The sequence below is a fragment of the Mustelus asterias genome, chromosome 13 (assembly GCF_964213995.1).
Source record: "Mustelus asterias chromosome 13, sMusAst1.hap1.1, whole genome shotgun sequence".
NCBI classification, from domain to species: domain Eukaryota; kingdom Metazoa; phylum Chordata; class Chondrichthyes; order Carcharhiniformes; family Triakidae; genus Mustelus; species Mustelus asterias.
This window is the reverse complement of record NC_135813.1, coordinates 1,808,014-1,833,885: the sequence shown is the minus strand read 5'-3', so window position 1 is coordinate 1,833,885 and position 25,872 is coordinate 1,808,014. Positions and strand designations below refer to the sequence as shown.

The following is a 25,872-nucleotide window of genomic DNA, read 5'->3' as shown; positions in this document are numbered from 1 at the left end:
CCTGTAGCCACTCTGGGACATCTTTGACCCTGGCACCAGAGAGGCCGCACACCATCCTGGAGTCACGCCTACAGCTAGAAACTCCTGTCTGCTCCCCTAACGATGGAATCCCCCATCAGGATAACACTGCCACTCTTCCCCCCCCCCCCTCCATCTGCACAACTGAGACACTCGAGCTGCCTCAGACTTGGCTCTTGCTGCCCTTCCCTGAGGAACTTCGCCCTCCCCTGTATCCAAAATGGATAACAGGTTAGTGAGCGAGGTGGACTCGGGGGATTCCTGTGCCACCAGTCAGCTACTCAGGACTGTCAGGCAAAGCTGTGCTTGGTGGTCCTACGAGACTAGCGGTGTGATACACAGCTGTTCACTGGAGCCTCGGCCAAGTCTGTGGCCACACTGTCTATCGTGTTATTCAACCCACCATGCAATGCTGAATATGATGTTTGTGGCCCTCCATCACTCGCAGCCCTGCTACCTCTTACCCTCCAGCAGCTCATTCCGTCTAAAACTCCAGGAATAAACTTCTCTTCACTCTTGGGAAATGGATTTGCTTATCTGGGCTCTTTTGTCTGAATATTTCAGCCAGATTTCTGTATCGGGATTGAGTTTCTGTCCCGCAGTGTTGGGGTCTTCAGCCTCTGCTCCATCAGGGTTTGTTTGACACAGTTTGAGAAATTCCTGATAGCCCAGGTTTGGGTTGAATCATTCAGGAGGCTTGGACTAGTTTTCCTGTCACTAACTGAGGGTGAATGAGACCAGCACCAGTCCCCTGATCACAGCCACCTGAGCAATCACTGCTCTGAACAGTCTCATATCTCAGTGCATGATTGCGGGGGCAGGAGCTGAGCTCCTCGTGACAGAATCCCCCTTCAAACCTAACTCCCAGGTCAAAATCCTGGAATTCCCTCCCTAACGGCATTGTGGGTCAACCCACAGAACATGGACTGCAGCGATTCAAGAAGGCAGCTCACCACCACCTTCTCAAGGGCAACCAGGGATGGGCAATAAATGCTGGCCTAGCCAGCGACACCCATGTCCCACAAATGAATTTTAAAATATACTCCATTGATCTTTGTCTGTTCTCAATGAGTTTTCAACTCACAATCTGCCCGGGTTCGCCATCTTCTCCTTTGTCACCTGAAGGTCCATCTTGTCCCTGTTGGGAAATAGAAAGCCAGGTTACCAGGGGTTTGTGCCCATTTCCTGTCTTTTGGAGAGAGTCGATGTTTTGTCTCCTCACGTTCTATCCAATCACATCTCCATCGATTCGAATCTACAGAGTTTGACCCTGGGATTCACAATGCCAGCCGCTCAGAGCAGAACAACAGAGGTCACCATCCACAATATCTAATTACTGTAACATCGTTAACTCCGCGGGACTGGATTAACCCCACTGAAGACACTTATTAGCAGAAGTTCAGTCGTTTATTCCACTCAATGGCAATTATCTTTTCAATAAAACTATCTTTGTCTTACCGGAGCTCCGGCTTCACCGGGGGGGCCAGGGTCACCGGGAAAACCCACTGGTCCCTAAGAGAAAGGAAAGAAAGAGAAAAAGATCTCAGTGCCCGGAGACGGGAGTGACGGGAAGGCGAGGGGCCACAGTCGGGATCCGTGTCTGGGGGACTCCAGCTTTGATTACAGTTCTGTTGGTTGTGGCTGGGAGGCAGAGTTAGACAGTGTCCAGTCCCGAGTTGGAGCTGGCAGAGGAGACTGGCTTGGAGACAGCGAGAGAGCAGAGACATCGGTCTGAGCCTTCCTCCTCGTAGCAGGATTCGGGAAAATTCCCGGCCTGGCCTGCCTGCCTCGGGAGGCAGTGCCTATCACCGGGGTGTGGGTGGGTGCTGGCTGGGGTAGGGCCAGCCACAGGTTTAAAAGGCCCAACTCGGTGTTGAGGGACTCTGCCCCAGTTCAAATGAAAACATCTCATCACTCATTCCCCCCCATACACTCCCCATGCCCCATCCATTCCACTCATGCCAGGTTATGCCCCTTCATGCCACCTATGCCAAACTATTCCATACCCACTGACCCACTCACTGTACACGACAGAGAACCAATGAACCTGATAGTGACAGTAAGATGCGTCAATAAAAATGCTTTTTAATGCCAAAGAAGGAACATCCAAAGATGTGCAGATCAGGTTAATTGGCCGTGCCAAATTGTCCCTCGGTGTCTGGGTAAATACGTGAGGTTTTGGGGATAGGGCCGGGGTGGGATTGTTGGCGGAGCAGACACGATAGGCTGAATGGCCTTATTCTGCACTGTAGGGATTCTATGACTCACTCATTGCTTTCCGCTATGTTAAAGAAGAGTAATTTCATGAGAAGGTGATTAAAGTATCTCCCAGATCCCTTAAAGTATCAACAACAGAAACCGCAGACATTGAAATCACTTAACCTTGTGTAAATAACCATTGTGAAATTGACAGCAGGGATCAGGGAGCCTGAACCGTCAGTCAGGGAAAGGTCTTCTCTGGGATGCAGCTACTTCAACGATGTCGGGACAGGGACGAGGAGCAGTATTGGCCGCTCGCTGAGCTTTCAGACTGTATCAGTCTATGGGGGACTGCAGCAAAGTGAAGGAAGGCTGATCCCACCAGGAAAGGTTGACAGGTTGTTTGTAAGTTTGAGGAGGAGCTGGGGGGGAAAGAACAGACATGACAAATGGAAGTGTTTGGTGAGATATCCGCATACTCACAGGACTGCCCTTCGGCCCATCATCTCCGGGGGGACCTTTAGGACCTGGAGGGCCAGCAGAGCCAGACGGTCCAGATTCTCCTTTCTCACCTCGTTCACCTTTAGGCCCCTGTGCATCGTCAAAAATAACTCACTCATTTGTACAGAATAAGACACATTGCAGATAACAGGATTATCAATCTGCTTACAACTGACAGGTCAGTATAGTACTGAGGGGGTGCCGCACTGTCAGAGGGTCAGTGCTGAGGGAGTGCCGCACTGTCAGAGGGTCAGTGCTGAGGGAGTGCCGCACTGTCAGAGGGTCAGTGCTGAGGGAGTGCCACACTGTCAGAGGGTCAGTGCTGAGGGAGTGCCGCACTGTCAGAGGGTCAGTGCCGAGGGAGTGCCACACTGTCAGAGGGTCAGTGCTGAGAGAGTGCCGCACTGTCAGAGGGTCAGTGCTGAGGGAGTGCCACACTGTCAGAGGATCAGTACTGAGGGAGTGCCGCACTGTCGGAGGGTCAGTACAGAGGGAGTGCCGCACTGTCAGAGGGTCAGTACTGAGGGAGTGCCGTACTGTCAGAGGGTCAGTGCTGAGGGAGTACCGCACTGTCAGAGGGTCAGTACTAAGGGAGTGCCGCACTGTCAGAGGGTCAGTGCTGAGGGAGTGCCGCACTGTCAGAGGGTCAGTACTAAGGGAGTGCCGCACTGTCAGAGGGTCAGTGCTGAGGGAGTGCCACACTGTCAGAGGGTCAGTGCTGAGGGAGTGCCGCACTGTCAGAGGGTCAGTGCTGAGGGAGTGCCGCACTGTCAGAGGGTCAGTGCTGAGGGAGTGCCGCACTGTCAGAGGGTCAGTGCTGAGGGAGTGCTGCACTGTCAGAGGGTCAGTGCTGAGGGAGTGCCACACTGTCAGAGGGTCAGTGCTGAGGGAGTGCCGCACTGTCAGAGGGTCAGTACTGAGGGAGTGCCGCACTGTCAGAGGGTCAGTGCTGAGGGAGTGCCGCACTGTCAGAGGGTCAGTGCTGAGGGAGTGCCGCACTGTCAGAGGGTCAGTGCTGAGGGAGTGCTGCACTGTCAGAGGGTCAGTACTGAGGGAGTGCTGCACTGTCAGAGGGTCAGTGCTGAGGGAGTGCCGCACTGTCAGAGGGTCAGTACTGAGGGAGTGCTGCACTGTCAGAGGGTCAGTACTGAGGGAGTGCCGCACTGTCAGAGGGTCAGTGCTGAGGGAGTGCCGCACTGTCAGAGGGTCAGTACTGAGGGAGTGCCGCACTGTCAGAGGGTCAGTGCTGAGGGAGTGCCGCACTGTCAGAGGGTCAGTACTGAGGGAGTGCCGCACTGTCAGAGGGTCAGTACTGAGGGAGTGCCGCACTGTCAGAGGGTCAGTACTGAGGGAGTGCCGCACTGTCAGAGGGTCAATGCTGAGGGAGTGCCGCACTGTCAGAGGGTCAGTACTGAGGGAGTGCCGCACTGTCAGAGGGTCAGTGCTGAGGGAGTGCCGCACTGTCAGAGGGTCAGTACTGAGGGAGTGCCGCACTGTCAGAGGGTCAGTACTGAGGGAGTGCCGCACTGTCAGAGGGTCAGTGCTGAGGGAGTGCCGCACTGTCAGAGGGTCAGTGCTGAGGGAGTGCCGCACTGTCAGAGGGTCAGTACTGAGGGAGTGCCGCACTGTCAGAGGGTCAGTACTGAGGGAGTGCCGCACTGTCAGAGGGTCAGTGCTGAGGGAGTGCTGCACTGTCAGAGGGTCAGTACTGAGGGAGTGCTGCACTGTCAGAGGGTCAGTGCTGAGGGAGTGCCGCACTGTCAGAGGGTCAGTACTGAGGGAGTGCTGCACTGTCAGAGGGTCAGTACTGAGGGAGTGCCGCACTGTCAGAGGGTCAGTGCTGAGGGAGTGCCGCACTGTCAGAGGGTCAGTACTGAGGGAGTGCCGCACTGTCAGAGGGTCAGTGCTGAGGGAGTGCCGCACTGTCAGAGGGTCAGTACTGAGGGAGTGCCGCACTGTCAGAGGGTCAGTACTGAGGGAGTGCCGCACTGTCAGAGGGTCAGTACTGAGGGAGTGCCGCACTGTCAGAGGGTCAATGCTGAGGGAGTGCCGCACTGTCAGAGGGTCAGTACTGAGGGAGTGCCGCACTGTCAGAGGGTCAGTGCTGAGGGAGTGCCGCACTGTCAGAGGGTCAGTACTGAGGGAGTGCCGCACTGTCAGAGGGTCAGTACTGAGGGAGTGCCGCACTGTCAGAGGGTCAGTGCTGAGGGAGTGCCGCACTGTCAGAGGGTCAGTGCTGAGGGAGTGCCGCACTGTCAGAGGGTCAGTACTGAGGGAGTGCCGCACTGTCAGAGGGTCAGTACTGAGGGAGTGCCGCACTGTCAGAGGGTCAGTGCTGAGGGAGTGCAGTTGTTGTCATTTGATGTCATTTGTTATTTTGAGTGACTGGTGAACACATTGACCAATAAAAACTCAGCAATTCTGTTATATTTATATTTAACACTCCTGACTGTAACAGGATCTTGGCCTCATTCCGATTCCCAATTTCCTTCTGGAAATGGACTCATTCCATGTGTAAAAACATGAGCAAAGTTGAGGAATGTGGCTATTGGCAGCTGGAAAGTGTGGGGTGGGGTCAAGGGATCAGTACGACGGACACACACTTTCCAGAACAATCTATAACTCATGAAAGGACAGAGAGGCAAGTACTTACCGGCCTCCCCAAGTTCCCCGGAGGTCCCGGTGCTCCAGCCTCACCAGTATCACCCTGTGAGAAAATCAGAGATAAACTGAAGGAAGAACATTGAGACAGGTTGGGCAAAACACTGGCTAACATTGGCATAGTGCTGATACAACACTGGCTAACACTGGCACAATGCCGGTAAAACACTGGCTAACACTGGCACAGGGCGCTGGTTAAACGCTGGCTAACACTGGCACTGTGCCAATAACACACTGGCTAACACTGGCATAGTGCTGATACAACACTGGCTAACACTGGCACAATGCCAGTAAAACACTGGCTAACACTGGCATAGTGCTGATACAACACTGGCTAACACTGGCACAATGCTGGTCAAACACTGGCACAGTGCTGGTTAAACACTGGCTAACACTGGCACCATGCCAATAAAACACTGGCTAATGCTGGCACAGCACTGGTTAAACACTGGCACCGTGCCAATAAAACACTGGATAACACTGGCACAGTGCCGGTAAAACATTGGCTAACACTGGCACAGTGCCAATAAAACATTGGCTAACACTGGCACAGTGCTGGTAAAACACTGGCTAACACTGGCAGTAAATCACTGGCTAACATTGGCACAGTGCTGATAAAACACTGGCTGACGCTGGTAGTAAATCACTGGCTAACATTGGCACAGTGCTGATAAAACAGCAGAGTGCCATTAAAACACTGGCTAACGCTGGAACAGTGCTGGTGAAGCACTGGCTACTACTGGCATAGAGCCAGTTAAACACTGGCTAACACTGGCACAAGACCGATAAAACACTGGGTAATACAGCCACAGTAAAACACTAGCTTATCCTGACACAGTGCCACCAAAGCACTGGCTTACACTGGCACAGTGCCAGTAAAAAACTGGCTAACATGGGCACAGTGCTGATAAAACACTGGCTTACACTGGCACAGTGCCAGTAAAACACTGGCTAACACTGGCACAGTGCCAGTAAAACACTGGCTAACATAGGCACAGTGCCAGTTTCACACTGGCTAACACTGGCATAGTGCTGATAAAACACTGGCACAGAGCCAGTTAAACACTGGCTAACACTGGCACAACACCGATAAAACACTGGATAACACACACAGTGCCAGTAAAACACTGGCTAACACTGGCACAGTGCTGATAGAACACTGGCTTACACTGGCACAGTGCTGATAGAACACTGGCTTACACTGGCACAGTGCTGGTAAAACACTGGCTAACACTGGCACAGTGCCAGTAAAACACTGGCTTGCACTGGGACAGTGCTGGTAAAGCAGACTGAATCACATGACACATTTCCCTGCTAGTGATGTCTTGCAGATTATAAAACAATATATTTCACCATATCTATAACTAGCACTGATCCGAATTAATGGACATCAGAATGAAAGCAATGCGATATGATTTAACTCCAGGTCATTCCCCTTTTGGACAGTAAGTTAAATAACTCCTGACAGACACACATTCTGAGATTTCATTAATGATGAAGCTACCTTCTCGCCCACTGCTCCCGGATTTCCAATCCCTCCAGAAGGACCTTGTGGACCCTGTGACACAAACAGTACATTGGACATTACGACAGTAGGCAGCAGGATGGAGGAGACAGTTCCTTCTATAAAAACTGACACTGCTCAAAGCACTGTAACTCCTGGCTTCACTTTCCATCGCGCATCAGACTGATCGGATCTTTATATTCGTCCGTAACACACCCAGATAATACACACAGCAAACAAGAGACACTTGCTTCTCCCCAACTTATTTCGACCACAGACTTTTAGGCAGGACTGTGTTTGTGGATTTGATCTTTCCCTGTACTTTGGAAATATAGTTTTTAGTCCTATATACAGCCTCCCTTCACACTGTCCCCATCAAACACTCCCAGGACAGGTACAGCACGGGGTTAGATACAGAGTAAAGCTTCCTCTACACTGTCCCCATCAAACACTCCCAGGACAGGTACAGCACGGGGTTAGATACAGAGTAAAGCTTCCTCTACATTGTCCCCATCAAACACTCCCAGGACAGGTACAGCACGGGGTTAGATACAGAGTAAAGCTCCCTCTACACTGTCCCCATCAAACACTCCCAGGACAGGTACAGCATGGGGTTAGATACAGAGTAAAGCTCCCTCTACACTGTCCCCATCAAACACTCCCAGGACAGGTACGGCACGGGGTTAGATACAGAGTAAAACCCCATCTACACTGTCCCCATCAAACACTCCCAGGACAGGTACAGCACGGGGTTAGATACAGAGTAAAGCTCCCTCTACGCTGTACCAATATCAGTGAGTACTTTCTGCTGTGCAATCTCACACCAGTTCCCATTTCCAATTTGAAGATGTTTTGTGATCTGCACTGGATGGCTGCCTGACTGTTGACACTGGGTTTGTGCTGTCCGGGTTATTTGAGGAAGGGTCCGAGTAAACAAGAAACTGAATTTATTGCCAAGTCATTGAATTGTTACAGTGCCGAAGGAGGCCATTCAGCCCATCGTGTCTGTACTGGCTCTCCAAAGGAACATTATGACTTAATGCCGTTCGCCTGCCTTTTCCCCGTTCCCTGCACATTATTTCTACTCAAATAATCATCTAACACCCTCTTGAATATCTCGATTGAATCTCCCTCCATCACATTCGAGGTGGAACATTCTAGACACCAACCTCTCGCTGAGTGAAAGTTCTATTTCACATCGCTCTTGCTTCTTTAAACCTGGGGAACAGTTCCTCACTCTACTCTGTGCAGCCACCTCATGATTTTGAACATCTCTATGCAATCTCCTTTTTGCCTTCTCCTCTCTAAGGAGAACAGTCCTGACCTCTCCAACCCATCCTCACTGATCAAATCCGGCTTCTTGTCCAAATCTCAGACTGCTTCGTTTCTCGAGGTTTCAGCAGCTCTTCTTTTCCGGACAGGCGCCGTTTTCCTGCACCCAGGATTAAATTATTGCATTCATGGGGAAACGAGATAGAGGTTTTGAGGGATTTCCGTCGCTCTACCATTGGTGGCCGTGCCTTCAGCCTCCCAAACTCTGGAATTCTATCTGCAAACCTCAGCATTTCTCTCTCCTCCTTAAACCTCTCTCTCTCAGCAGCTGTTTGGTTTTCTGTGGATTACTGTCAGATTCCAAGCTGGACTGTTGCACTGTGCTCCACTACAGATACAAGTTATTGTAGAACTGGTTGGACAATCTCGCATCAAACATTTCACCCAGTTTTGTGGTTTGTTCAGAAAGAATGTTCTCGAGTGTGGGTGAGCTGAGCTTCCTGTGACACTGTAACTATGGTTACAGGGGAAGATAAATTTAATCGGAGGGATACTCACATCAGCTCCGGGGGCACCTGACGGCCCTCTGGGTCCTGGAGGGCCAGGTGGACCCTGGGAATAGAAATATTGGACAAGTCAGTCACATTCTCAACACTCCAAAGTGAATATAAATCCGTTTCAGTGAGTTCAGTGAAGCTTGTGCTGCAAAGACAGACTTACCATTGGCCCCACATCACCTGTTTCACCTTTCTCACCTGCTGGACCAGGTAACCCCTGGAAAAGATCCAAACATTCAACAGTTATCATCTCAATAACAATGGGGAACATTCCTGCTGCCGTTACCCATGGGGAAGTAGTCGCACTCTGCTCTGTGCTTTCCCACCGCCCGGCAAGCTTTCCTTTCTAACTAATTCTCCAGTTTCCTTTGTGAAAGTTCCTGTTGAATCTGCTTCCATCGCCTTTCAGGCAGCGCTTTCCAGATCACAACACTAAAAACTCCTCAACTCCCCTCTGGTTACCTTCTGCCAATGGAAAGAATTACTCCTTAATTACTCCTTCAAACTCCTGGGTCATTTTGAACAATTAAATCTTCCCTTGGGAACAATCCCAGTTCTCCCGTCTCTCCACATTAACTAAAGTTGCTCATTCTAGAACATTCCAGTTAATCTCCCTCCGCATTCTCTGCAAGACCTTCGCATTCTTCCTGAGTGTATTCCCAGAACTGGGCCCAATCCTACAGCTCAGACCTAAGGAGTGATTCGGAAAGGTTTAGTGATAGCTCCCTTGTTTTTAACACTCTGTTAATAAAGCCAATGATCATTTCCGCTTTTTATCAGTTTTATGGGATTGCCTGTCACTGTTAAAGATTCACAGACAGAAAGCCCCAGGATTCTCTGCCCAGCTTCTTCATTAACTCTCTATCATTCAGTTAGAGAGTCATAGAGGTTTACAGCATGGAAACAGGCCCTTCGGCCCAACTTGTCCATGCCGCCCAGTTTTTACCACTAAGCTAGTCCCAATTGCCCACGTTTGGCCCATATCCCTCTATACCCATCTTACTCATGTAACTGTCTAAATGCTTTTTAAAAGACAAAATTGTACCCGCCTCTACTACTACCTCTGGCAGCTTGTTCCAGACACTCACCATCCTCTGAAAAAATTGCCCCTCTGGACCCTTTTGTATCTCTCCCCTCTCACCTTGAACCTACGCTTTCTAATTTTAGACTCCCCTTCCTTTGGGAAAAAATATTGACTATCTAGCTGATCTGTGCCCCTCATTATTTTATAGACCTCTATAATATCACCCCTCAGCCTTGTACGCTCCAGGGAAAAAAGTCCCAGTCTATCCAGCCTCTCCTTATAACTCAAACCATCAAGTTCTGGTAGCATCCTAGTAAATCTTTCTTGCACTCTTTCTAGTTTAATAATATCCTTTCTATAATAGGGTGACCAGAACTGTACACAGTATTCCAAGTGTGGCCTTACCAATGTCTTGTACAACTTCAACAAGACGTCCCAACTCCTGTATTCAATGTTCTGACCAATGAAACCAAGCATGCCGAATGCCTTCTTCACCACTCTGTCCACCTGTGACTCCACTTTCAAGGAGCTATGAACATGTACCCCGAGATCTCTTTGTTCTATAACACTCCCCAACGCGCTACCATTAAGTAAGTAAGTCCTGCCCTGGTTCAATCTACCAAAATGCATCACCTCGCATTTGTCTAAATTAAATTCCATCTGCCATTCATCAGCCCACTGGCCCAATTGATCAAGATCCCGTTGCAATCTGAGATAACCTTCTTCACTGTCCACTATGCCACCAATCTTGGTGTCATCTGCAAACTTACTAACCATGCCTCCTAAATTCTCATCCAAATCATTAATATAAATGACAAATAACAGTGGACCCAGCACCGATCCCTGAGGCACACCGCTGGTCACAGGTCTCCAGTTTGAAAAACTTTACAACCACCCTCTGGCTTCTGTTGTCAAGCCAATTTTGTATCCAATTGGCTACCTCACCCTGGATCTCGTGAGATTTAACCTTATGCAACAACCTACCATGCGATACCTTGTCAAAGGCCTTGCTAAAGTCCATGTAGACAACATCAACTGCACTGCCCTCATCTACCTTCTTGGTTACCCCTTCAAAAAACTCAATCAAATTTGTGAGACATGATTTTCCACTCACAAAGCCATGCTGGCTGTCCCTAATCAGTACTTGCGTCTCTAAATGCCTGTAGATCCTGTCTCTCAGAATACCTTCTAACAACTTACCCACTACAGGCGTTAGGCTCACCGGCCTGTAGTTCCCAGGCTTTTCTCTGCAGCCTCTCTTAAGCAAAGACAACATTTGCCACTCTCCTATCTTCAGGCACCTCACCTGTGACTGTCAATGATTCAAATATCTCTGCTAGCGGACCCGCAATTTCCTCCCTAGCCTCCCACAATGTCCTGGGATACACTTCATCAGGTCCCGGGGATTTATCTACCTTGATGCGCTTTAAGACTTCCAGCACCTCCTTCTCTGTAATCTGTACACTCCTCAAGACATCATTATTTATTTCTCCAAGTTCCCTAACATTCATGCTTTTCTCAACAGTAAATACCGATGAGAAATATTCATTTAGGATCTCACCCATCTCTTGTGGATCTGCACATAGATGACCCTTGTTGATCCTGAAGAGCCCCAACTCTCTCCCTTGTTACTCTTTTGGCCTTTATGTATTTGTAGAAGCTCTTTGGATTCTCCTTTGCCTTATCTGCCAAAGCAATCTCGCGTCCCCTTTTTGCCCTCCTGATTTCTCTCTCAACTCTACTCCGACAACCTCTATGTTCTTCAAGGGATCCACTTGATCCCAGCTGCCTATAAGCCTCCTTCTTCTTTCTGACCAGGGCCTCAATATCCCGAGTCATCCAGGATTCCCTACTTCTGCCAGCCTTGCCCTTCACTCTCAGAGGAATATGCTTACCCTGAACCCTGGTTAACACACTTTTGAAAGCCTCCGACTTATGTCCCTTTGCCTTCCCACAGACTCCCCCAATTAACTTTTGAAAGTTCCTGTCTGATACCATCAAAATTGGCCTTGCCCCAATTTAGAATTTTAACTTTTGGGACAGACCTATCATTCTCCATAGCTATCTTAAAACTAATGGAATTATGGTCAATGGTCCCAAAGTGATCCCTCACTAACACTTCTGTCACCTGCCCTTCCTTATTTCCCAAGAGGAGGCCAACTTTTGCCCCCTCTCCAGTCGGGCCATCCACATACTGAATGAGAAATTCCTCCTGAATACACTCAACAAATTTCTCTCCATCCAACCCTCTAATACTATGGCTGTCCCAGTCAATGTTGGGGAAGTTAAAATCTCCGACTATTACCACCCTATTTTTCTTGGAGCTATTTGTAATCTCCTTACATATTTGCTCCTCAATTTCCCGCTGACTATTTGGGGACTATTATAGTACAACCCTATCAAAGCGATTTCCCCCTTCTTATTTCTCAGTTCTACCCATATAGACTCAGTGGCCGAACCCTCGGATATATCCCCTCTCAGTACGGCCGTGATGCTTTCCCTCATCAAAAGTGCAACTCCCCCTCCTCTCTTACCTCCTGTTCTATCTTTCCTATAGCATCTGTACCCTGGAACATTGAGCTGCCAGTCCTGTCCCTCCCTTAGCCATGTTTCAGTAATTTCTATAATATCCCAGTCCCAGGTACCCATCCATGCCCTGAGTTTATCTGCCTTGCCCGTCAGGTCTCTTGCTTTTGCCTCATTGTAATTCTGAACAGAATTCTTTGCCCTTGTTTATAAGCTGTTGTGAACATGCAGTGACTCTCTGCACTGTCAGACGCTGCAGTCACCTTGTGTCTGCAGGATTTTAGCATTGATTTCACCCCTGCAGGAATGTGCTGTGCCGGTTGTTGGCGGCGGTGAGGCCAGTTAGTTGATAGTCAGTTGTGACAGATTTTATTCTCTGGCAGCAATTGGGTGAAGGAAAGGGGAGAGACAAAGAATAAACTCTGTGAGTTTCCGGGGACACCGTGCACCAATCACCAGGCAGGAGCGTTCCCTTCCTGTCGGGGTCACTTCAGCGGTCACGGGCATTCAGCCTCTGATCTTCGGGTATGCGTTTTCCAAGGCGGCCTTCAAGATGCACAACAACACAGAATCGCCGAGCAGAAACTGATAGCCAAGTTCTGCACACATGAGGACGGCCTCAACCGGGATCTTGGGTTCACTTCACACTATCTGTAACCCCCACGACCTGCCTGGGCTTGCAAAGTCTCACTGGCTGTCCTGGCTTGAGACAATTGACACCTCTTTAACCTGTGCTTAACCCTCTCTCTACTCGCATTGTCTGCACCTGTAAAGACTTGATTACCTGTTAAGAGTTGCATTCCAACCATTATCTTGTAATTGAGTCTGTGTCTATATATGCCCCGTTTGTGAACCCAACTCTCCACTCACCTGATGAAGGAGCAGTGCTCCGAAAGCTCGTGCTACCAAATAAACCTGTTGGACTTTAGCCTGGTGTTGTGAGACTTCTTACTGTGCCCACCCAAGTCCAACGCCGGCATCTCCACATCCGAGGAGGGACAGTACCGCGGGAACATTAACCTGGAGCACAAACCAACCACTGACCCACGAGGCCTGTCCCAGAGTCTGTGTCTGATTGCTCATCACAAACCTGCAGGTTTTAACGGCTTCTCAAGCAAACCAACACATTGGATTGAAGGTTTGGAAATGAATGTGCAATTCATATTTACATCCAACATGTCGCTACGGTACAGACAGAGGGATTGAACAGATAGATCGTTACTTACCTGAAGACCAACTGGGCCAGGAGGGCCATGGAAACCCCTTGGACCTTCATCACCTTTCTGGCCAAAGAGCCCTTGCTGTCCTCTGGGACCAGGCTCACCGTCAGCCCCCTGTAACACAGGAATGGCAATGTCATCACAACTCCTCCCAAAGGGCTCGGGGTCTAATGTGACAATGCAAGGAAATAGCCAGGATACTCACCGCTGGCCCAGGCTGTCCGATTGGGCCCTGAGGTCCTGAAGGCCCAGGTGGACCCTGAAACAAAACAGCAGACAAACATCTTCAGTAAGAGGCATTGTACCCAGTGAAGCCCAGAGGCGGTTTGTGATGATCCAAGTATCATTTGTGGGGCGTCGACAGCTCTTCAGAGGAGCAGGGGAACCAGAACAGAAATTTACCTCCCACCCCCTCATTCAGTCTCAGGCAACCCGGGGGGTAAAGTTCAGCTCCAGAGAGACACAAGAGGTTGTAAGAAGGTGAATCAGACAGTGTTCTTGGAAGCCAAACGCAGCACCAGAGTTGAATTTGATCCCATTTGTCCTTTTGATGTGGGTGGATCCAGAGCTGCAAACAGTCCAGACTGGATCCAAGTTTGATTGGTTCTATTTGATTCTGTACTGTACAGAAACCTTGGGGATGTCACCCCACCAGTGAGATTCTCCAGCCCCGCTGCAGTGAACCCGTACTGAGTGCCAAATTCTCCATCCTCGCTGGCAGCGGGAACAGGGTGTGAATGGCTGGAGAACTCAGGCCTACGTTCTGCGGAGGTCTTTGAGGAGATTTCGAATTGAGTCAGGAATTCAGCTGCATTCTCGAGGGGCAGAGTGTCGGGTTTTTAGTTCACTGTGCGTTAGGTTATGACCATTCCCTGGTGCTAGCTCCCCATCTGAGTCTTGGTTGAGTGATGATGTTATAACAACAAAGAACAGTACAGCACAGGGACAGGCCCTTCGGCCCTTCAAGCCTGTGCTGACCATGATGCTCTAACTAAACTGAAAAAGCCTTCTGCCCTGACTCGGTCCGTATCCCTCTATTCCCTCCCTATTCATGGACCCATCCAGATGCCTCTTAAATGTTGTTAATGTTCCTGCTTCCACCACCTCCTCTGGCAGCGCGTTCCAGGCACCCACCGCTCTCTGCGTGAAAAACCTCCCCCGCACATCTCCCTTAAACTTTCCCCCTCTCACTGCGAACCTGTGCCCCTTGTAATTGACACTTCCACCCTGGGGAAAAGCCTCTGACTCTCCACCCTGTCTGTGCCTCTCATCATTTTGTAGACCTCTATCAGGTCTCCCCTCGGCCTCCGTCTTTCCAGTGAAAACAATCCTAGTTTATTCAACCTCTCAAAGCGAGTACGGGTCAAAGAAAGGCAATGCGTTATCTCGGCTGCTCACATCACAAGTGTTGGCTCCGTCAGTGCGATTGTTCCTCTCTCAGTTCTGAATCAGAAAGTCAATGCCTCCTGTCGGGTACTGAGCACAGGCGGTCACTCCCGGCGCACTAACCGAGGGAGTGCTGCATTGCTGTTGCCGCTGTCTTTCGGGTAAGACATTGAACTGAGGCTTCATCTACTCTCACAGCTGGGTGTAAAAAACCCCACAGCCACTAACTATGAAGAGGAGACTCTCTCCGGTATCGTGAGTCAATATTTATTCTTTAACCAATAGAAAACAGAAAACAGCTGATCTTGTCATTATCACATTGCTGATGATGGGATCTTGCTGTGCTCCTATTGGCTGCTGCGTTTCCTGCATTACAACAACGACTAAAAATCATTGGCTGTGAAGCACTTTGGGACATCCTGGGGTTGTGAAAGGCGCTACAGAAATGCACATTGTTTTATTTCACTTCTTGCAGTGTGGAGAAGCTGTCCCGGGTATTTTGGAGAGAATTTTCTCAGAATGATGAGGCAAGTCAGTGTGAAATGTGCCCCGATTCTCAGCTACAGAGCGATCACTAACAGGGGGAGCTGGTGTGTGGAGCGCCGGCTATTAAAACATTCTCACTCACCTGTCCTCAAAAATACCTCCACAAAGCAAAAGGTAACAGCGTCCCGAACAGTCCCGGCCGGCAGGTCAGAGGCTCTGCTTTGGGAAAAGGGTCAAATACACGCCCCAGTGGGGTCATTCTCACCTGTTCACCTTTGTCACCTTTGCTCCCTTTCTGTCCTGGCTCGCCAGACTCACCCTGAAAGGACAAACCAGAAAGGGTCAAAGGTCAAGGGTCATTGGTGCGTAAATCAAACTCACTTCCACCTGTCACCCGCTCCCGGTGTCACTCACTCCTGGTCCCACTCACTCACTCCCGGTGTCACTCGCTCCCGGTGTCACTCACTTCCGGTCCCACTCACTCACTCCCGGTGTCACTCACTCGCTCCCGGTGACACTCACTCCCGGTCCCACTCACCCGCTCCCGGTGTCACTCACTCCCGGTCCCACTCACTCACTCCCGGTGTCACTCGCTCCCGGTGTCACTCACTCCCGGTGTCACTCACTTCCGGTCCCACTCACTCACTCCCGGTGTCACTCACTCGCTCCCGGTGACACTCACTCCCGGTCCCACTCACTCGCTCCCGGTGACACTCACTCGCTCCCGGTGTCACTCACTCGCTCCCGGTGACACTCACTCCCGGTCCCACTCACTCGCTCCCGGTGACACTCACTCGCTCCTGGTGACACTCACTCCCGGTCCCACTCACTCAGTCCTGGTGGCACTCACTCGCTCCCGGTTCCACTCACTCGCTCCCGGTGTCACTCACTCGCTCCTGGTGTCACTCATTCGCTCCTGGTGACACTCACTCGCTCCCAGTCCCACTCACTCGCTCCCAGTGACACTCACTCACTCCGGGTGTCACTCACTCACTCCCACTGTCACTTACTCCCGGTCCCACTCATTCACTCCCAGTGTCACTCACTCCCGGTCCCACTCACTCGCTCCCAGTGTCACTCACTCCCGGTCCCACTCACTCACTCCCAGTGTCACTCACTCCCGGTCCCACTCACTCACTCCCAGTGTCACTCACTCCCGGTCCCACTCACTCGCTCCCAGTGTCACTCACTCGCTCCCAGTGTCACTCACTCGCTCCGGGTGTCACTCACTCACTCCCAGTGTCACTCACTCGCTCCCGGTGTCACTCACTCGCTCCGGGTGTCACTCACTCGCTCCGGGTGTCACTCACTCGCTCCGGGTGTCACTCACTCACTCCCAGTGTCACTCACTCGCTCCCGGTGTCACTCACTCGCTCCGGGTGTCACTCACTCACTCCCAGTGTCACTCACTCGCTCCCGGTGTCACTCACTCGCTCCGGGTGTCACTCACTCGCTCTCGGTGTTACGTAATTCCTAGAATCACATCACCTCACACCTGCCCGTTGTGCTGCAGTCACTCTGTGAACGAGTTCTGCAATAAATCCCACTCCCTCCCCCCATCTCCCCAAAGCTCTGTAAATATCACAATCTGAATATCTCTCCAACTCCAGTCTGAAGCCCATTCTGATTGGTGTTCATTTGCTGCGAAATAATAATTCATTAACTAAAAACGTACAATGTTCTTTTTCATTTCTTTAAAATCTCTGCTTTTGTATCCCATCACCCAGACACCCAGACACCCAGACTCCCAATCCCCCATCACCCAGACACCCAACCCCCCATCACCCAGACACCCAGCGCCCAGACACCCAGCGCCCAGAGACCCAGCGCCCAGACACCCAGCGCCCAGACACCCAGACTCCCAATCCCCCATCACGCAGACACCCAACCCCCCATCACCCAGACACCCAGCGCCCAGACACCCAGCGCCCAGACACCCAGCGCCCAGAGACCCAGCGCCCAGACACCCAGCGCCCAGACACCCAGCGCCCAGACACCCAGCGCCCAGACACCCAACCCCCCATCACGCAGACACCCAGCGCCCAGACACCCAGACTCCCAATCCCCCATCACGCAGACACCCAACCCCCCATCACCCAGACACCCAGCGCCCAGACACCCAGCGCCCAGACACCCAGCGCCCAGACACCCAGCGCCCAGACACCCAGCGCCCAGAGACCCAGCGCCCAGACACCCAGCGCCCAGACACCCAGCGCCCAGACACCCAGCGCCCAGAGACCCAGCGCCCAGAGACCCAGCGCCCAGACACCCAGCGCCCAGAGACCCAGCGCCCAGAGACCCAGCGCCCAGAGACCCAGCGCCCAGAGACCCAGCGCCCAGACACCCAGCGCCCAGACACCCAGCGCCCAGACACCCAGCGCCCAGACACCCAGCGCCCAGATACCCAGCGCCCAGACACCCAGCGCCCAGATACCCAGCGCCCAGACACCCAGCGCCCAGATACCCAGCGCCCAGATACCCAGCGCCCAGAGACCCAGACTCCCAATCCCCCATCACCCAGACACCCAGCGCCCAGACACCCAGCGCCCAGACACCCAGCGCCCAGACACCCAGCGCCCAGATACCCAGCGCCCAGAGACCCAGCGCCCAGACACCCAGCGCCCAGACACCCAGCGCCCAGACACCCAGCGCCCAGACACCCAGCGCCCAGACACCCAGCGCCCAGAGACCCAGCGCCCAGAGACCCAGCGCCCAGAGACCCAGCGCCCAGAGACCCAGCGCCCAGAGACCCAGCGCCCAGACACCCAGCGCCCAGACACCCAGCGCCCAGATACCCAGCGCCCAGAGACCCAGACTCCCAATCCCCCATCACCCAGACACCCAGCGCCCAGAGACCCAGCGCCCAGACACCCAGCGCCCAGACACCCAGCGCCCAGACACCCAGCGCCCAGAGACCCAGCGCCCAGACACCCAGCGCCCAGACACCCAGCGCCCAGACACCCAGCGCCCAGAGACCCAGCGCCCAGACACCCAGCGCCCAGACACCCCGACACCCAATCCCCCATCACCCAGATACCCAGCGCCCAGACACCCAGACACCCAGCGCCCAGATACCCAGCGCCCAGACACCCAGCGCCCAGACACCCAGCGCCCAGACACCCAGCGCCCAGACACCCAGCGCCCAGACACCCAGCGCCCAGAGACCCAGCGCCCAGACACCCAGCGCCCAGACACCCAGCGCCCAGACACCCAGCGCCCAGAGACCCAGCGCCCAGACACCCAGCGCCCAGACACCCAGCGCCCAGACACCCAGACTCCCAATCCCCCATCACGCAGACACCCAACCCCCCATCACCCAGATACCCAGCGCCCAGACACCCCGACACCCAGCGCCCAGACACCCAGCGCCCAGACACCCCGACACCCAGCGCCCAGACACCCCGACACCCAGATACCCAGACTCCCAATCCCCCATCACGCAGACATCCAGCGCCCAGAGACCCAGCGCTCAGACACCCAGATACCCAGAGACCCAGCTCCCGGACACCCAGCACCCAGGTCCCAGACTGGCGGTAGATGAACAAATCTGGAAACCCCACCCTGAAACTGGCCTCCGCCATTTTCACAATGGGGGAATAGACTCTAACTATTGCACCCATTGTTCACGGAGACCACTGCGCATGTTAATCTGCTTCTGTCAGGTCAGATTTGGCAACTGGGATGTCCAAAATACAACCTGCACATTTTCAACTGGGTTTAAGAAACTCCAAAACCGCTGGATTTCTCTGAAAAATAGTATTTTGTTTTGAAGGAGTAACGTTTCCAATTGGATATGGCCCTAGAACACCTTTGGAAGAGGACATGTGCCTTTTGGGTTGTTAAAATTAGCCATGAATGTGCGTAAAAGAAGTGTATAAACCATTGGAACTGTCAAGAGAGATATCAAACTTTCAAGGAATTTAAATCTCCAGCACTTTAAATATTTGATAAACTTTCTGGAATGTTAAAAAATGCTTCCTATTTCACTTTGTATGTTGACATAAGTCTGAGTGCATTCATTACAGGAATAGTTCTGCATGACTGATTCACAACCTATCATTACTACAGTGGGGTGCCTGTCAGTTCACAGTTTGATTGACAGCTCCAAAGTATAAACTCTTTGAGGTGGGACTATGAATACATTCCACGTTCTCCCCACTCCCTGTGGGAGTGAGTCGCACATTCACCCCACTCCCTACAGGACCGAGTCCCACATTCTCCCCACTCCCCGTGGGAGTGAGTCCCACATTCTCCCCACTCCCTGTGGGAGTGAGTCGCACATTCACCCCACTCCCTACAGGACCGAGTCCCACATTCTCCCCACTCCCTGTGGGAGTGAGTCCCACATTCTCCCCACTCCCCGTGGGAGCGAGTCCCACATTCTCCCCACTCCCCGTGGGAGTGAGTCCCACATTCTCCCCACTCCCTGTGGGAGTGAGTCCCACATTCTCCCCACTCCCTGTGGGAGCGAGTCCCACATTCTCCCCACTCCCCGTGGGAGTGAGTCCCACATTCTCCCCACTCCCTGTGGGAGCGAGTCCCACATTCTCCCCACTCTCCCGTGGGAGCGAGTCCCACATTCTCCCCACTCCCTGTGGGAGTGAGTCCCACATTCTCCCCATTCCCTGTGGGAGCGAGTCCCACATTCTCCCCACTCCCCCGTGGGAGCGAGTCCCACATTCTCCCCACTCCCTGTGGGAGTGAGTCCCACATTCTCCCCACTCCCCGTGGGAGTGAGTCCCACATTCTCCCCACTCTCCCGTGGGAGCGAGTCCCACATTCTCCCCACTCCCTGTGGGAGCGAGTCCCACATTCTCCCCATTCCCTGTGGGAGCGAGTCCCACATTCTCCCCACTCCCTGTGGGAGCGAGTCCCACATTCTCCCCATTCCCTGTGGGAGCGAGTCCCACATTCTCCCCACTCCCTGTGGGAGCGAGTCCCACATTCTCCCCACTCCCTGTGGGAGCGAGTCCCACATTCTCCCCATTCCCTGTGGGAGCGAGTCCCACATTCTCCCCACTCTCCTGAATTCCTTACTGGATTTATTAGTGACTGTTTATGGTCCTAGTTCTGGTCTCTCACCCACAAGTGGAAACATCTTCTCTACGTCGACCCTATCAAACCCCAGCATAATTTTAAAATCCTCGATTTGGTCACTTTCTCTGCCTTCTCTTTTTCAGAGAAATGAACCCCAGTCTGTTCAGTCTTTCCTGATAGTTGTAACCTCTCAGCTTGGGTATCATCCTCAAAAATCAATTTGGTACCTCCTCCGGCCTCGATGTGGAGACCAGCACTCCGCTCAGTGCTCCATGTGAGCTCCAATCATGGTTCTATCTAAGTTTATATCATTTCTGTGTTAATCACTGCCATCCTCCTGAAATGAAACCCAGTGTGTGCATCTTTAGGGCCTCATTCGCCCGCATTGCTCGCTGCGCTTGTACCTTGTCCCCATCTTCACCGGGTGGTCCTGATGGTCCGGCAGGGCCTGGGAGGCCCACTGGGCCCTGGATTCCATCCCGTCCTGCTGGTCCCTGAGGTCCCTTCTCACCCTGTAAGTGGAAGGAAAAAGGGAGGAACATTGGTGAATGAGTCGACTAAATATGGAAACCAAACTCGACACGTTCAATAAAAGCAAATTACTGCGGACGCTGGAATCTGAAACCAAAAGAGAAAATGCTGGAAAATCTCAGCGGGTCTGGCAGCATCTGTAAGGAGAGAAAAGAGCTGACGTTTCGAGTCCAGATGACCCTTTGTCAAAGATAAAAGGCATCGAAAGTGGGAGATATTTATACTGCAGAGTGAGGGAATGAAAGATGAGTCATAGCCACAGAAACCAGGGGAAAGGCTGCTAATGGCAGCCCATAGAGAGAATAGAAGGTGTGAAATGGCAGAGATGCTAAAATCAGAGGGTAAACTGTGACAGATGAAGATGTGGGGGGGGGGGGGGGGGGGGGAATGGGTGGGAGAGAGGTCAAATTTAGAAAAAGGGGGAGGGGGAAGCAAAGCGGGAGAAAAGGTAAGGAAAATGGGGATAAAGTCGGGGGAAAGAGTGGGGGAAGAAAAATGAAGAAAGACAATAAAGAAATAATAGAGAACAATAAAAAATTAAACAAAATAGAATGAAAACAAAGGGGTGGAGGTGGGGTCGAGCGAATCATCTGAAGTTGTTGAACTCGATGTTGAGACCGGAAGGCTGTAAAGTGTCCAGCTGGAAGATGAGATGCTGTTCCTCCAGTTTGTGTTGAGCTTCAGTGGAACATTGCAGCAGGTCAAGGACAGACATGTGGGCATGGGAGCAGGATCGTGTGTTAAACTGGCAGAAACTGGAAGGTCAGAGTCCCGATTGGGCACCAGGTTCAATGTTCAATGCCCAGTCAATGCCAGTACATTCCATTTCTATTGATTGAGGACACTCCTTCACTCTGTCTGATTTTCTGAGTTCTGACAATTGATTACAGTTTGGAACACTGATATAATGGTGGTCAGTTTCTATGTTGGCTCTTTCTGTTCCGAGCACAGTGAATGCAATGAACTGTCCCTCCAACCAGTTTGATAAGTTACCCAGGCAGCTCCTTCTGGTCGCTCCGACCTCAACGGTCAGCTGGGTATTCAGACAGGAACTCAGTTTTGAGGTGAGAGCTCAGAATACACTCCAGAGACTGCACAGAGGATATGGAACAATGTAAAAGCATCGTGTACACAGAGAAAGCTACAGCATATACAAAGCCAGTGTACACACAGCGAGGTAATGGACAATGTACACAGTGACGATGGATTGGTTCCGTCAGGAGAAGCTGTACTTACAGGGGTTCCCTTTTCACCAGCCGGGCCTGGAGGACCTTGAGGCCCTGGTCGCCCCGGGAGACCGATTGGACCGGCTGGCCCAGCCTGCCCACGATCGCCGGGTGAGCCCTTTGAACAAAAAACAAATTATGGTTAAAGGTTAAAGTGAAAATGTTGCCTAGATCGATATTTAACGATGACAGGAGGGACACATTGATGTTAGCAGCTGTTGACAGCGGCGGGACTGGAAGATCAGGCTGGCGGCCAATAGCGGGCCACCTCCCTGCACAGTCGCAGTACCCCCTGCGGGAACATGGAGGCTCCCGCCCTGTTTTGGATCCGTGTTCTGTCCACGGAAACCCATGGGAGTGTGGACATTGCAGGACGTTTCGGCAAGATAGCTGCTATATCTCTTCACATGAACCTCTTCATGAAAGCTGCTCCCACCGATATCTGGGTCAATGTTCCAATTACACCTCCTTGGGCAGGTGTGTGTCCCACTGGGACAAGATACTGGGAAGTTACTAACATCGGCTGGAACCTCATACTCACTGGGCACCAACTCCCGCAAGAGGCGGCACGGTAGCACAGTGGTTAGCACTGCTGCCTCACAGCTCCAGGGACCCGGGTTCGATTCCCGGCTTGGGTCACTGTCTGTGTGGGTTTCCTCCGGGTGCTGCGGTTTCCTCCCACAGTCCAAAGATGTGTGGGTTAGGTGGATTGGCCATGCTAAATTGTCCCTTAGTGTCAGGGGGACTAGCTAGGATAAATATATGGAGGTAGGTCCTGGGTGGTATGGCGGGCGGTGCAGACTCGATGGGCCGAATAGCCTCCTTCTGCACAGTAGGATTCTATGATTCTAGGCCAAAACCTCGAGGTGATGGTCCCCATTCGCCTGCTGGCGGGAGCATACTTCACGCCCAAGAAACTCAGGACCCTCGTTTAAATACACGACCATGTCATTCACGGGCTTTCCCCGCTCTCACACCTTCACAGGTCAGGGGAAGCGCGAGCTGGGCAAACAGACCCCAGGCAAACAGACCCCGCGGGGGCACACGGATAAGTACAGCCCCAGGCAGAGAGGGACGTGCTTGGGTGGTATCCTGGCACTGCCCCAATCTCTGAGGAGCTGACATTGCCAATGGGGTGGACGATGTGATGGAAAATGGGCGGCACGGTGGCACAGTGGTTGGCACTGCTACCTCGCAGCGCCAGGGACCCAGATTCGATTCCCAGCTTGGGTCACTGTCTGTGTGGAGTCTGCACGTTCTCCCCGTGTCTGCGTGGGTTTCCTCCGGATGCTCCGGTTTCCTCCCACAGTCCAAAGATGTGTGGGTTAGGCGGATTGACCATGGGAAATTCTCCCTTAGTGTCAGAGGGACTAGCTAGGGTAAATGCATGGGGTTATGGAGATAGGGCCTGGGTGGGATTGTGGTCGGGGCAGACTCGATGGGCTGAGTGGCCTTCTTCTGCACTGTAGGATTCTATGATTCTATGAAAATATGAGTTGTTTGTGGGTTACTTTTGGAAAGATTTCCAGGTGTGAGTTTTGTGGAATGAACGGGGAATCAGGAACCGACAACACTGCATATCGGAAAAGCCTTTCACTTGATAACTGATCCAGATCCTGTACCTGGGGGAAGTGCCAATCTTTCAGGATTAACCTGCAACCTCTGGGAATTAAGGATTAAACTCCAGCACACGCACATTCCCCAGCTTTAACAGGCTGCTTTATGAGCTGTAAAAGGATTGGAGTTTCTGCGAATGAGATCCTGTTTGACCTGCGGGCATGAGGTTAGGGAGGGGTTGGAGGTCACGGGATGAAGCAGTCCAATGGGAGTTGGACACACTAACTCGAGTGTTTTCATGGCCGGTTCTCACTCACCAATGGCCCCGGGGGTCCAGGGGGTCCTTCGCTGCCTTTCAAACCAATCTGGCCCTGTCCACAGAGAAAAAACAAGAATCAGCCTCAAATCCACCAAATACCACAACCAAAGCAGCAGGAACAGGGGGAGGCCATTCAGCCCCCCCAACCTGTTCAAATATTCAGTCAGATCATGGTTAATCCTCAATCTGAACTCCACTATCCCACACTCTCCCCACATCACAGAAGATGGATTCCGTGTTGCAAGTTCAGACGGTGACACAAGCAGAAGGTGAGGCTGAGAGAGAGGGTGAGGGTGAGGGAGAGGAACAGGGCGAGGGAGAGGGAAAGGGCGAGGCAGAGGGTGAGGGACAGGGTGAGGGCGAAGGAGAGGGTGAGGGTGAGGGTGAGGGTGATGGGAGCCTTCAATCCGTGTTGCCTCACTTGGAGCTTGTGAACGATGCCACATCGGAACAGGGGCTTCACATCCTGTTGCTCCCACAAATCGAGAACGACCACACTGCGGCCTTGGAGCGTCCCGGCAAGATGTGACCGAATGCTAATTGTACCGAGCAACACGAACGAGTTCAACGCAGGGAAATGCCTGCAGCTTGGGACATAAACAGATCCCCAGACTGTTCCGGGAAAGTGACAGAGGAAATTCCCCCCCCTCACTCAGTGCCCAGGAATCTCCCAGAGGGGTTAATGTCCTGTTTACAATGACAGCAGAGAGAGAGAGAGAGAGAGTTCTCCAGAGACATTCACTCTTCCCCAGTTGGCACAGTTAATCCAAAACCCCACTCTGGATCAACATCCCATCTCAGCCCCTCCCAATTGATGGGGACAGTGTAGAGGGAGCTTTACTCTGTTTCTAACCCCGTGCTGGACCTGTCCTGGGAGTGTTTGATGGGGGACAGTGTCGAGGGAGCTTTACTCTGTATCTAACCCCGTGCTGGACCTGTCCTGGGTGTGTTTGATGGGGACAGTGTAGAGGGAGCTTTACTCTGTATCTAACCCCGTGCTGTACCTGTCCTGGGAGTGTTTGATGGGGACAGTGTCGAGGGAGCTTTACTCTGTATCTAACCCCGTGTTGTACCTGTCCTGGGAGTGTTTGATGGGGACAGTGTAGAGGGAGCTTTACTCTGTACCTAACCCCGTGCTGTACCTGTCCTGGGAGTGTTTGATGGGGACAGTGCAGAGGGAGCTTTACTCTGTATCTAACCCCGTGCTGTACCTGTCCTGGGAGTGTTTGATGGGGACAGTGTAGGGGGAGCTTTACTCTGTATCTAACCCCGTGCTGTACCTGTCCTGGGAGTGTTTGATGGGGACAGTGTAGAGGGAGCTTTACTCTGTATCTAACCCCGTGCTGTACCTGTCCTGGGAGTGTTTGATGGGGACAGTGTAGGGGGAGCTTTACTCTGTATCTAACCCCGTGCTGTACCTGTCCTGGGAGTGTTTGATGGGGACAGTGTAGAGGGAGCTTTACTCTGTATCTAACCCCGTGCTGTACCTGTCCTGGGAGTGTTTGATGGGGACAGTGTAGGGGGAGCTTTACTCTGTATCTAACCCCGTGCTGTACCTGTCCTGGGAGTGTTTGATGGGGACAGTGTAGAGGGAGCTTTACTCTGTATCTAACCCCGTGCTGTACCTGTCCTGGGAGTGTTTGATGGGGACAGTGTAGAGGGAGCTTTACTCTGTATCTAACCCCGTGCTGTACCTGTCCTGGGAGTGTTTGATGGGGACAGTGTAGAGGGAGCTTTACTCTGTATCTAACCCCGTGCTGTACCTGTCCTGGGAGTGTTTGATGGGGACAGTGTAGAGGGAGCTTTACTCTGTATCTAACCCCGTGCTGTACCTGTCCTGGGAGTGTT

The 25,872-nt window shown here is 52.2% G+C and overlaps 1 protein-coding gene across 1 annotated transcript in view; it reads right to left on the bottom strand.

Annotated features, from left to right (window-relative positions):
- The window catches only part of col5a1 (procollagen, type V, alpha 1), a 160,251-nt gene that overhangs the window by 30,589 nt on the left and 103,790 nt on the right, over positions 1-25,872 (bottom strand). Inside the window, exons 32-44 of the mRNA XM_078226156.1 lie at positions 24,023-24,076; positions 22,159-22,266; positions 20,796-20,903; positions 15,620-15,673; positions 13,688-13,741; positions 13,489-13,596; positions 8,876-8,929; positions 8,714-8,767; positions 6,884-6,937; positions 5,372-5,425; positions 2,701-2,808; positions 1,477-1,530; positions 1,103-1,156 (exon numbers count right to left, since the gene is read on the bottom strand). Of these exons, the coding sequence (XP_078082282.1) occupies positions 1,103-1,156; positions 1,477-1,530; positions 2,701-2,808; positions 5,372-5,425; positions 6,884-6,937; positions 8,714-8,767; positions 8,876-8,929; positions 13,489-13,596; positions 13,688-13,741; positions 15,620-15,673; positions 20,796-20,903; positions 22,159-22,266; positions 24,023-24,076 (918 nt within the window). The remainder of the gene's footprint in view (positions 1-1,102; positions 1,157-1,476; positions 1,531-2,700; positions 2,809-5,371; positions 5,426-6,883; positions 6,938-8,713; positions 8,768-8,875; positions 8,930-13,488; positions 13,597-13,687; positions 13,742-15,619; positions 15,674-20,795; positions 20,904-22,158; positions 22,267-24,022; positions 24,077-25,872) is intronic.